Below are 14,493 nucleotides of genomic sequence, written 5' to 3'. Positions count from 1 at the left end.
TAAAGATGGCCTAAGAAATGACCACATTTCCGCGAACGCATAATATAAGTTCTCCTCAGGATTGCATACAAGGTTTCTGCTTGGTTTCATCCTGGTTCCTTGTATAGCTGTTTGCATAACTGGTAGTAAAACAAGAAACTGAGAACTGCCCAGCACATTGATTAGCTTCCATCTTGTTCCTGTAAAGACTTGTGAACTCTGTCATGTGGAGAATGGATCCTGTATCAGATGCAATTGGTGAATGGGGAATTGAACCAATGGCACATTCATGTTAGCCCTAGGTTTCCAGAAGGAAAAATGATAAGAAAATTAATTTAGTTCACTACAATGAACATGTTGGACCAAATTGTCTAAAAAATAATATTGGACTCATGTGATCGAATAAGAAAGTATCTAACTCAATCATATTGAGAATATTGCCTGGGTGGATGTTGTGCTATATTCGAAGAATTTTATCGTACTCTTTACCACTTGAGTGCTCGTTGAAATTAGTATATCATTTAGAATATGATACATGACAACTTTCTGTACATTCAAAATGCGATCAAAGAGTTACACAAAGCTAAACAACTAGCACTTTTTGTCAAGCTGGATATTTCAAAAGCTTTTGATTCTGTTAGTTGGACTTTCTTGATAGAAGTTCTACAAGTGTTTGGTTTTGTCCCAAGATGGAGGAATTGTGTCTCTGCAATCCTGGCGACCTCCTCCTCAAGGGTTATGCTAAATGGGATCTCAAGTCCTGCTTTCCGACATGCCAGGGGCTTACGGTAAGGAGATCCTTTGTCACCAATGCTATTTATCCTAGCTATCGACCCCCTACATAGACTCATCACTGAGGCAACTCGAGCTAACATTCTCAAACCAATCTTACCAAGAGCAGCTTGCTTATGCTGCTCCCTTTATGCAGATGACGCCATAATCCTCACCAACCTGGATAGGGAAGAGATCCACACCCTTTGTATGATCTTGAATGCTTTTGGCAAATGCTTAGGGCTCATAATAAATCTTACAAAAATGGGAATCTACCCAATCCGTTGCGGCGACATCAATATGGATGATATAACAGTTGACTTCCTAGGGAAAATTGAAACTTTCCCTTGTAAGTACCTAAGACTACCTCTACACAAGATGGTTAAGAAAAGTCAATGTTCAACCCCTAATAGACAAGGTCGGAAACAAGCTACTAGGCCGGCAAGGAAGGCTCTTCTCGGTCGCAGGATGAGAGATCTAGTCGAATTTGTTCTCTCCTCGCAAACAACTTACCATCTTACAATTCTTCTTTTGCATAAATGGTTCCAAAAGAAGATCGATCGTATTCGACGAAGTTTTTTATGGAAGGGAGAAGAGCCTGATAAGGTCTGTACCGACCATTGCCTAGTGAATTGGGCAACCGTAACCAAACCAAAAGAGATAGGAGGTTTAGGTGTTATTGATCTTCAGAGATTTGCAAGGGCTTTGCGCCTCCGTTAGCTTTGGTTTCAATGACAGGACGACGATCGCCCTTGGAAATAGCTTCCTTTACCATGTGACTAGACAGGCTATGATCTCTTTCATGCATCTACAATAATGGTAGTGGGACATGGTGAGAAAACCTACTTCTGGAACTTTAGTTGGATTAATGGGATGGCACCAACCCTTTAATCTTTTCCAAATCAAGGAGGAAGCACTTCTGTGTAAAACAAGGTCTTCACAATTATCAATGGTTATCTTACCTGGACGAAATCATCACGCCGAAAAAGCTATTACAGTTAACATAACTCTAGGAGCATATCTAACAAGTTAACCTTGCGCAGGATGCGGCTAACCAAATCACCTGGAGATGGACGACAAACAACCAATACACGGAACACAAGGCTCAATTCCATAGAACAACGACAAAAATCAACATGAAAGCTGTATGGAAAGCTAAAGTGCAACCAAAATGTAAGACCTTCGCGTGGATTCTCCTTAAGAAAAAGATTCTGACCATAGATAATTTGGCAAAAAGAGAATGGCTTCATAATCAAACTTGTCGCCTCTGCGACCAAGAAGATGAAACCCCGACACATCTTTGTAAAGATTGCGTGTTCCTAAAAGAGGTATGGTCGCATCTCCTAAACTCGATGCAGCTTAGCAACTTGCCAGAGATGGACCAGTTTCACACACTATCCGGTTGGTGGTGTGCCGCCGCAAGGAAGATTGACAAACGGCAAAGAAATTATTTCGACGGACTCGTGATCGCCCTATGATAGAACATTTGGAAGGAGAGAAACACAAGAATCTTCAAAAATACAAGCAATCTGGCTATGGATGTGGCTGTTAAGATTAGAGAGGACTTCTACCAATATTTGTTAGCTGTAGGTCGCAGTTAGGTAGGTGCCGGCTTCCCTCCTCCTTTGTTGTTTCTATTGAGGCGGTGTGCTTCTTCGTGAGAGACCCGATTTGTTACTCTAAAACTTCTATGTCAAAATGTACATACTGTACATTTCATGGATTCAAAGATTTAAGATGATATCATCTGCACTGTAATGGGTTATTGGTTTGTGGTTAAATTATTAATGTTTAACAAGGAGAATGAAGACCTTATTCATGATCATTAATAAATGAGAGTAGCTAGGGTGACTTGGCCATGTGAGTAATGTATTAAGAATTTCTACATATTTGTTATCCCATGGATTCAAAGAGTTTGATCCTGAAATGAAATGAGGCGAGTTCTGGTAGCAACCGATGAGAATGCTTGTTGCCGAGTTGAGCACTTGCAGAGCCTCCACCCAGTGTGGCTGGCTTGTGGCCCCACACTGCCGGGTCCCACCAGTAAGCCGGAGCCGCCTCCACCCGTCCGATCCCACCCCATGGCATTTTAAAGGCCTCGGCCTGGCCACACTTGGAATTCAAACCACCGGGACGGGAGCCTCCTCTCCCTCTCCCTCTTCCTCTTCCTCCCAAGGCAAGGCAGGAGCAAGCATGGCGGAGCCGCCGCGAGTGTCTTTCCGTGACGGCCGCCTCTCGTCGCAGAAGGCGGAGGAGGCCGGTACAGATCTAGCCCCCTTCCTTTCCAGGGTTTATTTATCGATCCATCTTCAGGGTTGATCCATTCCGATCCCCCTTGCCTTGAGGGGTTCGTTGGGGTTTTAGATGCCTGCTGTCCTTTGGGGTGGGACTCGGGACGATCCCTGTAACTTGAGCGGAAGAGTATTTAGCTGCCAAGATGAGAATTATTAGAGCCGCTCCAGGCCCCAATCGTACGTATCGCTAGTAGGCGATCTGATGTCTTGTCTTAATTTGTTTTATTCTGATTCTTCGATCGATTCCAGGGCAATGTATCCACAAATATACATATATATATTATGATAGTTTTGCTTCATGGTATTACAAAATTTAATCCGCGTCAGCAATGCTACGAATGAGTTAAGTTTCCAGTACAAGAATGCCATTCTGCTTTTGTAACATTCTCTTGCTTATTCTTGTTTCTTACTCTCTTCAAGCATGGAGGCGGCATCAGGCAGCGGCCTGGCTTGAGACCATGGTGGGCTCCTTCGGCTTGCCCCCTTGCCCGTCGGACCAACAATTTGTTGCTGCTCTAAGAAATGGCATTATCCTATGCAAGGCAATTAACAGGGTACAACAGGGTGCTGTGCCCAAGGTTGTTGCAAATGCCCCCTGCGATAGCCAGCCATCCACTGCGTTTCAGTATTTCGAGAACATCCGCAACTTCTTAGTTGCTGTCCAAAAGCTGAAGCTACCGACTTTTGAGGCCTCTGATTTAGAAAAGGTTGGCTAACTTTGTTCACCAAGTTAATGTTGATGGAGGGAAACTTTCTCACTGCAAACTGGGTTGCTTCTGCAGGACAATCTGGATGTTGCTTCGGTGGGCAAGATTGTCGACTGTGTCATTTCATTGAAGTCTTACCATGAGTGGAAGCAAGGCGGCAGAGCCAATGTGCCTCTCAAGTACATGAAATCACCTCTTGCAACGCGTTCGTCACTGGTTCAGTCTGAAAATGTTGCTTTGGGACCTTCATCCTTCCAAAAGCGTCTAGACTTGGCAGAAGCTGATGCTGACAGACAACCATTTCAAAATGTGGATCAAGGTTTGTGCGCAATTTTTCTTGGTATGCATGATACACTTTTTCCCTAAATAATTGCTGATTGATAATTCACTCTTGTCACCTTGTGCTGATGCTGCTTTTCGTTGATTTGCAACTAATTGTGCTGTCAATATTATGCTGTACACATTAGCATAGTCACTAGCGACTTGATTCAAATTTACAGACTTTGCATTTGCAGAGGCAATGGAGAAACTTCAGAAAGTTATTCTTGATTGCATCTTGAGTCATAAAGAAAATTTTGACCAAGAAGTTCTGAAAAAGGTGCTTACTCAAAAAATAAATTAGTCCTTGGTTTTCAAATATACTGCACTGTCTGTGTCCTGCACCAGTGCTGTAGTTAAGGCTATTCACATCACGAAACAATGCCTGCTATGCAGTTCAAGCACCTTCAGTTTCTTTCTCCAGGAGAGCTTACAAAAAAGTCAACTCAGAGAATTGAGGTACAGTTTTGCAGTCATCTTTAATGGGGAAATTGCACGTGTGTTTTTTGTATTTATCAGTAAGGTTAGAGGAATTGGCTTTGCTGTGTGATTTTTACCAGTGATACAAGCTCTTCGTATTATATCCATAAGTTTCTTTTTGTTTGGTAACCAAAGTACAAAGTTGCAGGTTGTTTACTTCATATCCAAGATGCAGAATAAATACTGGTGCTCAAGAAATACAGGAACATAACAATTTTTTATTTTGTTTACAAATAATCATGGTGCTTCATCGAAATTTAAATTTTTTCCCAGCACTTTTCTGATGAAGTTCCATTATGCTTGTAGTGTTCTAACTCACAAATTGAGGAAAGACAACGGCTCTTGCAAGCACATGAAACAGAACTTTCAGTGAGATATCATACTGCCTGCAGTCTTATATTCAAGTTTTATTGTCAATATTATCAATTTGAGGTTTCTTTTGGTCGGCACTCGGTAATGACACAGCTTATTTTTTTGCAGGAGCTCAAGAAAATGTTTCAAGATGTTAAAGTTGACTTCAGGTCTTTGCAGACCCAATTCCAAGATGACATAACGAAATTAGGTACACAGTTTGCACTAGGCGTAACATTCTCTCGGTGCTCCAAGTAAATGACATCTGGTTTAACTCTGCAACTTAATATTTACAGGTGACAATATCCAAGAGCTTTCCAAAGCTGCTCTTGGTTATAACCAAGCTGTAAAAGAAAACAGAAACTTGTATAACATGCTTCAAGAACTGCGAGGTATCCCATGGTCTATTTCACTGTTTTTCAGTGATGTTATTGTACGAATGATTTCCGATAGCACTTTTGTAGGAAATATCCGAGTCCTCTGCCGGATAAGGCCACTTCTTAATTCGGAGTCTATTTCTTCAATTGACCATATTGGAAATGATGGCTCAGTAATGGTCTGTGATCCATTTAAACCACAAAGTACGTGTAAAATCTTCCAGTTCAACCAAGTTTTTGGGCCGACAACTACTCAAGGTAAAATCTAAATTGTAGTTGGATACATCTGTCTTTAGTTTTTATTTTTTACATTATCATGCTCGACTTGGCAGATGAGGTGTACAAGGAGACACAACCGTTGATTAGATCTGTCATGGATGGATATAATGTATGCATCTTTGCTTATGGGCAGACAGGTTCTGGCAAAACCCATACAATGGTATGAAGGAAATCATATTTTATATATGAACTCCTTAGTTTCCTGGGATTATATTTGATCACATCCAATGACTCTTCTTTCTCTGTATATTGGTGGTTAGTGTGGTCCATCTGGTGGGTTGCCTAAGGATTTTGGAATCAATTACTTGGCATTGAATGATCTCTTCGATATATCAACTTCTAGGGAAGATGTGAAGTATGATATACGGGTGCAGATGGTTGAAATTTACAACGAACAAGTTCGTGATCTTCTAAGTGAGGACACTTCAAGCACAAAATATCCTTTCACACCTTACGTGTTATTCTTGTTACTCATGCCATATTATTATTATCCATTTTTGTTGTTGTTGTGTTAGTTCCTGACATTGATTTCACATTAGATATAAGGGCTTCCTCAAACAATGGTCTGTTGAACCTTCCAGATGCAAAGATCTGCCCTGTGCAGTCCCCTTATGACGTTATCAATTTAATGCAGTTGGGCGAAAAGCACCGAGCTTCTGGTTCAACAGCAATGAACCACAGGAGCAGTCGTTCCCACAGGTTTTGCACCAGCATTATCCTGAGGCTACTATCTAGTGATATTTACAGTTTGTCGTCCTTTCATTGTTTGCTGCAATTGACTTTTGATGCTTTCTTGCAGTATCTTAACTGTCCATGTAAATGGGAAGGACATATCTGGCAATGTGAGCCGTAGCAGTTTGCATTTGGTAGATCTTGCAGGAAGTGAAAGGGTTGATAGGTCAGAAGCCACAGGAGAAAGATTGAAGGAGGCTCAGCATATTAACAAGTCACTTTCCTGCCTTGGAGATGTTATCAACGCATTAGCTCTGAAGAATTCTCACATTCCTTACAGAAATAGCAAACTCACCCAACTGCTACAGAGTTCATTAGGTACGTTCGGTTGCATTTTTGAAAATGTTCTTGCAATCTGGCATGCATTAATTTACTACTAATTGGTTGGTCGTTTCTGATGGTTTACATCTCTGGCCCATCATTAGCGTCACAATATAAGCCCCATGACTTAATCATGCCTTAATATGCCAGTGATGCCATTTGTTTATTGTTCGAGTAGAATAAAACTCCCAAATGCAACTTTTTTCACATGGAAGCTATATATGGATCTGTAACCTCCCTAATCTCTATGTATTTCCTTTTGCAATACCAATGATAGGGGGAAATGCGAAGACACTTATGTTTGCTCACATAAGTCCGGAGGCAGAATCTTATGCAGAATCTCTTAGTACATTGAAATTTGCTCAAAGGGCTTCTACTGTAGAACTTGGAACTGCGCATGCAAACAAAGAAAGCGGAGAAATAAGAGAGCTTAAAGAACAGGTAAATTTCAGGTTAGCTACAATCCAGTGATAAAAAAATATGATGTAATCATCTTTTCGCGCTATTGCACTGGAACATTGGATTGAATATTGTTATTTTCTGCTTTGGTCATTATATCTTTTGAGTAAAACATTGGATTGAATATTGTTATTTTTTCCAAAATAATTTACATTTATCTTTGTGACATTCATATACGTTGAATTTCCGCTGTTTCATTCTGACTTTACGGATGTGTTCTACAAGCTGAAAAAGGGTCTGTAATAGTTAGCCTTTCTTTTTTCAGGTAGACACTCTGAAAAAGGCATTGGCAAGCAAAGAGTTGGAAAAAACATCACTTAAACTCAAGGAGAACACAATAACGAGTGAGAGAACAAAGAAACTACTGGATCACACCCCTCCGAGGTCACAGAGGTTAAGCTTAGAGAATGCTAGTTCTGGTAAAGCCAGAATGCCAGAAGGAAAGACTCCAAAATCGCCTAGTTCAACGATGAGTTTCACCGAAGATCAGGGGGTAACCCATGACAAAGAATGCAGCTCTGTTGGCTTCCATCACACCAAGCGCCACAAATCAATAATACAGGTGCATCTTGCTCTTAATCACTTCATATTATTCAATGCCGTGGCAGCTGATCCTTTTTCTTTCTTGCCCATTGTGATAAAAGATGTCAGCAACTTTCCCTGAAGATCCTGTCAGAGAGAACGAGAAGATAATTTCTACAGTTGATACAGTGGGATTTTGTCAACTACCCCCTGATGCTTATAATATGATTAAGCAATCAGGATTACATACTCCAGAGAGAACACCTTGCAGGTCAAAGAACATGAGCACTGAAGTGAGTCGCGCTCATGACCCTTCTACAACTGCGAAATCGGGGAAAATAATGACAAGTAATGCAACGAAGAAAGGATCACATTTAAGGAAGTCAATTCAGAGCAGCATAGGGAGAATGATTCATGGCTCTGAAAGAAGGTATGCCCTAGGATGCATGTTTTTCTTGTAGTACATGTTACAGATGATAAAAGCTTTTGTTGCTGTTTCTACAACTTTGCAGGAATAATCAACATTCAGCACAAGGGACTCCAGCTAAAATCACTAGGAACGCATGCCATGATATTGCATCCCCAGTTATAGCTGATGTTAGGTTATGGAGGAGACAGTCATTGGCAGGTCTCCCACCACCGCCCTCAACTATGTCACACAGATCCTCCCTTGGAGGAAGGTCGGATATAAGTAAGTTCTCCGATCAAGAAAACTCCATTATGCTATTATGTTTACATCCTTGAAATTATAACAATGTGGGTTTCTCTCGCATACTGGTCAAGTCGGTTTTATGGTTAGGGTTCCTTGTATCAGGATGAATTAACCGAACCGTAACCATCATCTTGTCATTTGATGGAAGGTATAAGAAATAGCCAAACCAGTGCATGTGCTGCCAGCAAATACAAACCACTGCCATTCTCCTGGATCCCATGGCCTGAACAAGGTCAATCTGAATTCTCCATTCTTACTTAACCGATCCTTTACTTACAATACCAGCACCCTTTACCTGTTTGCTAATTGCTCCCTTGGATAGAGTAATGCCTGATAAACTCCTAGAAATCATCAACATCCAGGATTCTTTTGAATGCCCATAAGCCTGTAGATGTATCCTTGCATGTACTGTTAGATCCTAGTTGATGCTTCGAAGTAGATTTTATTTGTTCTTTGACTACATTCTTAAGAACGCATTAATTGGGAAACAAATTTGTGACGATGAATACAGATCTGATTTGTTGTGCTCTAGATCGTGATGTTCCTCTGTTGCTATAAAGGATGCTTTGTCTGGTCCTTCCTTTCTAGTTTCTACAGAAAGAGTTTGTGCATCATTGGCAGGTTCAAACGATAAAAGAGGTGCCAAAACACCACCGCCGGTGAATTCAGCGATAAAGGTGAAAAGATGGCTGTGAATCTGAAGCGAAACTCGTCAGAAAATTTTGACTTGAAGCAGAGCTGTCCAAAACTGATACATTCTTTCATGTCATCAGTCAACTATATTTTCTCATGCTAAAAACAAAGGAAGTTGGCTTGGGTGGTTACATTCTTTGTAACGACTGAAACATGTTTCTAGAGGTTGTATCAATTGGAATCGGTAAAACAGGCCCTTGTGTGTGTTGTATTCTGAATTTCTGATGTGTATTCACTTGTTGGATCTTCTAGAGAAACTGCACAGGTGGTTCAACTGAATAATTGAGCAGCGAAAATACAGTCACGTCTGGTAGGGTCGCTAGCAACATGTGCTACTTGAATTTCATTACATGAGCACTTCTGAGATTAACATTTTCCACTTCTCTAATGAAATTGGCTGAGAACAGTCCTTTTTTTTTTTTACCCTTTCTTTGATGGAGTATATGCAAAACAGCCTGAGTTTTGGCATTTCTGTTTCGAAAAAATTCTCCAAAAGCATACTCAATACGGATTTGCAGCATCATGAGTATGCAAACGCATATGTACTCAACAATATAATTGGCTTGAAGTGTACGCGCAGACCATTTTGGAACAAGTGTCACACAATTAGGTATATGATGCGGCGAAGGAAATTAAAACCAAGACATCATCATCCAGAGATGAGATTATTTCGTCAGTAATGTCACTTTCTCTTCTGTGCATGTTCTCGCTGGTACATTTTCTACACAGGTAACAAACATGAATTTTCCTTTGCTCACCGCTTGGTAATGCTAATGCCCAAATAAAACTGTCTACCTTCCAACTAGTTTTAATTTGCTTCCTTTAAGTATTTCATGTATGAGCAGAATTCGGATCAGAGCACACATACCATTCCGGGAAATAAAATGGTATGATCAGGCCCACACCCCTCAATCTATGATGCCAGTCCTGTAACTTCCTTCGGGATCAGAAATAGCAACCCAATCGGTAAGAGGGTACCAATCAGCTGTACACCCAAACCGACAGCAAGATTGTCAAACTGTGCCGTTGAGATGTTCAAAGCTGACACCAGAGCAGCCCCCAGGAATGAACCTAGTGTCGAGCCAAGGTTGTTGATGGACATGAACAGAGCAAACAGCGTGCCCTCAATCCCAGGTGGGCAAAGCTGTCCTGAGAGGATTAAGAACGGCATCATCCTGCCAAATGAAAATATTCTTGTCAGAAATGCGTATGCGGAAGGATAAACTGGATGCTTAAAAGTCAGCTGTGTTGTATCTATTGTAATTCAAAACCAATCATGATTCTAGGATGTAGCCAAACCTAGCATGAAAGAATCTTAAGGAAAATGTTTCTTATGAGGTGTTGAGTTGGTATGGAAAAGAGACAATCAGTCAATCATTTGCGCCACTGATACAATTTTACTCAGTTCAGTGTAGATATGTTGAGAAGATTTTTCATCTTCAAGCATAATTAATATTTTGTGTTTTGCTTTCTGTGTGCCGCGTGGTACAGGAAGTAAAATGCGTGTTTAGCCAAGCCTATAATCTGGACTACTAACCAGATAATTATTTCTGATCATGGGTATAAACTGACCAATTTCCTTATTAGTGGCATAGGTTCAGCAAGCAATGACCAATTCATGGGTTTTCCACTTGATTAACATTCAACCCTATAAAAGAAACTAGATAGTACAGGTACGTCCTTTGTTGTCCAGTTCGAGGTGGAAACAAACAAGTTTTATACCAGTGCCTAGCCTAGTTTGAGTGATACTAAATATTCAATCAATTCAAATGCACGATTAGTCAGTCTAAGATCAAGTCAAAACTCATTCAGGTCTAACAGCAGATACCCATCTCAAACTAGTTTACAGACACTAAAAGTCAAGCAGGTCCAAGAAATGGTAGCTAGAGGGCATACTTGAACTGTTTGATTGCATCAGCCAAGGCAGAACTCCACAGCACCATGTACTTATCGGCAATTCCATACTGAACATGTAATCGTGACACCAAAATAATGTCCAGTAGGCTAACTATGGCAAGACCAACATGGGCAAACCTGGAAAATTCAAACAGAAAATGTTAAAGTAGAAGATATAACATCTTCAAGTAGTTGTGTATAAATTTATTGTGGCCATTGACTTCCAATAGTTGTAACAGTGTCTTGGAACAGGAGCAATTAATCAAAAAAATTATCAAACCTCGTGTGTTTACCAAACCTGCTAATTTGAGCCAGAAGGCCCAGAACACTGGCCAAAATATGACTGAATATAAATTAATGGAGATGGAAACTAGAGTAAGCAGGGGAAGGAAAATGGACCGTGGTGCAGCACTTAGTAATGAAATATTTTTGCCCCTGAGAGTAAGGTTCATTTGGACCGATTCATCTGAAAATTGTCCTTAAAAAAAAAGAGGTACCAACTTTGTGCCAATAATGCGTATGGATATGGCGACTTAACAGATAACATTCAGATAAAAGAAATAACTTCAGCGAATAGCTTACACAAGAATATTCCTGAGCTTCTTGTGCTTAAAATAGTGGTTGTAGATATATGTGCCAAGCATTAGACTGAACCATCCAATCACACGTGCAGTCCCTAGAAAGGATGCATCCAGATGCAGCATCTCTGTTTGATAATAGAACATAACTGTGGAGATATTTGGAATTGTTACTTTTGAAAAGAAAAACCATGCCATAGGTCTGGATTAAAAAAACAAGATTACCAATTATATCTTCGTAAAAGTAGGGGTAAACATTGGAGGAAACAAAACAAAAGAATAGTTGGTTACCGCAAAATGGTTGGCTGCTTAAAAACTGTGCACAAACTAAAGAAGGCTGATCTCAGAGACAAACATGGCCATGAATTAATTGATCTATTGTGTTTCTCATTAGCCTCAGTTCGTTTCAACAATGGTCTCTTTTTATTAGTTTTATGAGATCCCTTTCGCCTTCTAGTGCCCTCATATCTAAATGATTCACTAGAGCCCTTTTCAGCAAAGGCACTAACAACACTTTGATCATCTACATACTTATGTTCATCAACCGCACTCTGGAATCCTTTTGGAGAATCCTCAACAAAAATGCAGGAAACTAGTTGAAAGAACGGGAGGGCTGAGAAAATAACATATATAACATGTATCGGAAGATTGGATAACGCATATCCTCCCAATAAGCTTCCAAAAATCCCCCCTAAAGACATCGAAGACCATGATAATGACTGTAGATCACCAGCAAATTCAGGCCTGAAAAGAGAATTAGTAAGGTTTTTGAGTGCCAGTACTCCATAGTACATGACAAATAGTGACACAAGATACACCAAGAAACTTACCCTGCTGATCGAACTGCTTCCGCAACCATTGCATCTATAACAACATCTGCCATGGCAGATCCCAAATTCTGTACTATGAGCAAGGCAGTAAGGAAATTGCTTGAGCTCCTTAAAGTTTCTGATAACCCAAGGATAAGCCATGGAAATAGTGAAAGACAACTAGAAATGATCAAATAGGGTATACGCTTCCTCTGCTTAATTGGAATGCAGTCTGACAAAATCCTGTGCAGAAACAATTGGTACATCGGTAAAAATCAGTAGGATTTTACTGAGAAACACGAAATACATTGGATTGAATGCACTTATGCATGCATCAAGGCATATATATGCGTTTTTCAGTAATGAGCAAATAGTGTCAAGAAGCAGTGCAACTCTGCAGACAGGAAGTATTAAGACAAAATTGATCATGAAAATTATTCCCTCTGTTAAGATATATATGACGTTTTAAAATTTTGAGAGTGAGACTTCCTTAACTTTGACTGCAAATATATACAAAACTAGTTAGATAGTTCACATGAGAATAGTACCATAAGATTTGTTTCAAGCATCACCTCCAAAATATAATATTTTTAGTAACCTGATACTCCACTATAAAAGTTGATGGACAAGATTTCTTATTGGAGACTGTCTTGCACAAAGAGTTGTATATTATTGGACAAAGAAGGTAATGAAGAAAATGATTATCAGTTTCATTTTACACAGGTCTATGTGCTACAACCACAGAATGCCTTAATGCCCAGGCCCATATGCCACATATTACGGATGGATATGCATGCATCAGGAGCAAAGCAATAAAGCAATTGCCCCCCCCCCCATCCCCCCAAGAAAAAATTCTTAGCAGATTTTGCAAGTATGTCAAATGTAGCATACATGTTAATCCAATTCACTAAATCATGGTCGAATTGTTGATAAGTTCCACAATTCACAGTAACGGAAAAGCAGCAGACACAAGGGAACCATACCCATATATAGGTTTTATGCTCCAAGGGAAATATGCGAGGGAGACCAAAAACTGCGATGCTGAGGGGGATAGCTTCATAATGTCCTTCATTTGGTACGAGACAGCAGTCCAGGCAAAAGACCTGAAACCCTAAAAATTGAAGAATATGAATTAAAATTTAGCAGAACACCTTTTTTCAGAAAATATAATGTGAGTACATGTATAAAGCTGGCTCCTTTATATTTACAGATTGGCTCCTGTTTATCTTTGAAGGTATTGATTGATTGAAACAAGGAATTTACAACTAACTAGACATGCTATAGATATGAGAAATCAGCAAAGCATGGCAATAGTACCCACGGTATGAAGGAGAAAATTCAATTCCCTCCCCCACATCACAAGCTAAGGCTTTTGACATACCACTGATGAATGCTGATGAAGCACATCAAGTTGTCTCAAGACATTACAGCCCAAAGCAAGAACTTGTATAACACTTGATAGTTTCACAAAATTGCAGATTATCTATGTAAAATAAATATTCCCGTATCTGAATTTCAGAAGTTGAAGAATCGCTGCACATATACTGCAGTCCTAATGATCGCCAAAGTTCGTTCTTGTTGAAAAAAAGGTAGGTTTTTTCCGCCCCCATTGAAAGAGGGCGAAAAGCAGATTCAGGTTGGAGTAACATTGAAAGAGTCGTGTCTGATTTGGTACGCAAAAATGGATCCGAAATAAGCTCCAGGAGGGACCAGATCCAACAAATTAACCGCCGTGTAATTAGGCAAGTGGCGGTCAGGAGAAATGTTCCCCAGAAGAAGATGGAAACTGGCAGAGACCTGGATGAAGTAGATGAAGCAGACGAGGCAGAGGAAGGCGGCCCCGAACGCCGCCCTCATCCGGCCCGCCCAGCACCCTGGCCCCGCCACCGCCATGGCGAGGAGAGGAGAAAGGAAGGACGGCTGGCAAGGAAGGTGAATCCGGGATCGTCACCGACTCTCATCAAAACCTAATAAGTTCTAAAATTATAAAAACATTTGTCAAAATTTCTCCTGTATTTACTACTTTCTTAAATAAGAAAAATGTATTCATTATATGTAGGATACTTATAAACGGAAAGTAAATATGGCAGTTTAAAACTAGTACTCGAAATATCTCATAGACTCGTTATATTACACCAAAAACTGCGAATTGATCAAAATATCTAAGTACGGTGTTAAAGGGTTATGAATACAATTATAAAGTGATTTAAGTGTG

The 14,493-nt window shown here is 40.2% G+C and overlaps 2 protein-coding genes across 3 annotated transcripts; one reads left to right on the top strand and one right to left on the bottom strand.

Annotated features, from left to right (window-relative positions):
• Positions 1–2,886: 2,886 nt before the first annotated feature.
• On the top strand, positions 2,887–9,409 carry LOC133891802 (kinesin-like protein KIN-14A). Its single transcript, XM_062332563.1, has 18 exons — positions 2,887–3,010; positions 3,465–3,751; positions 3,827–4,070; positions 4,267–4,349; positions 4,466–4,528; positions 4,856–4,918; positions 5,030–5,111; positions 5,197–5,292; positions 5,365–5,535; positions 5,610–5,716; positions 5,817–5,994; positions 6,093–6,255; positions 6,356–6,606; positions 6,887–7,050; positions 7,334–7,630; positions 7,713–8,020; positions 8,103–8,281; positions 8,924–9,409. The coding sequence occupies exons 1-18, from the start codon at positions 2,944–2,946 to the stop codon at positions 8,995–8,997; spliced, it is 2,877 nt and encodes a 958-aa protein (XP_062188547.1). The 5' UTR covers positions 2,887–2,943; the 3' UTR covers positions 8,998–9,409.
• Positions 9,410–9,608: 199 nt separating this feature from the next.
• Positions 9,609–14,249, bottom strand: LOC133891811 (probable folate-biopterin transporter 4). 2 transcript variants are annotated; one of them, XM_062332570.1, is made up of 7 exons: positions 14,076–14,249; positions 13,262–13,389; positions 12,300–12,521; positions 11,761–12,213; positions 11,474–11,671; positions 10,892–11,029; positions 9,609–10,170 (listed from the first exon to the last, which is right to left on the bottom strand). In XM_062332570.1, exons 1-7 carry the CDS (start codon positions 14,169–14,171, stop codon positions 9,909–9,911), a joined length of 1,497 nt encoding a protein of 498 aa, XP_062188554.1. In that variant the 5' UTR covers positions 14,172–14,249; the 3' UTR covers positions 9,609–9,908. The 2 variants fall into 2 exon arrangements, with proteins under 2 accessions (XP_062188554.1, XP_062188555.1); XM_062332571.1 differs by having other exon boundaries at positions 13,262–13,381; positions 14,076–14,213.
• Between the last annotated feature and the right edge of the window lie 244 nt (positions 14,250–14,493).

The sequence above is a fragment of the Phragmites australis genome, chromosome 2, assembly GCF_958298935.1.
Source record: "Phragmites australis chromosome 2, lpPhrAust1.1, whole genome shotgun sequence".
Taxonomy (NCBI): Eukaryota; Viridiplantae; Streptophyta; class Magnoliopsida; order Poales; family Poaceae; genus Phragmites; species Phragmites australis.
Note: the sequence above shows the minus strand (reverse complement) of the source record. Positions and strands in the feature narration are given on the sequence as shown.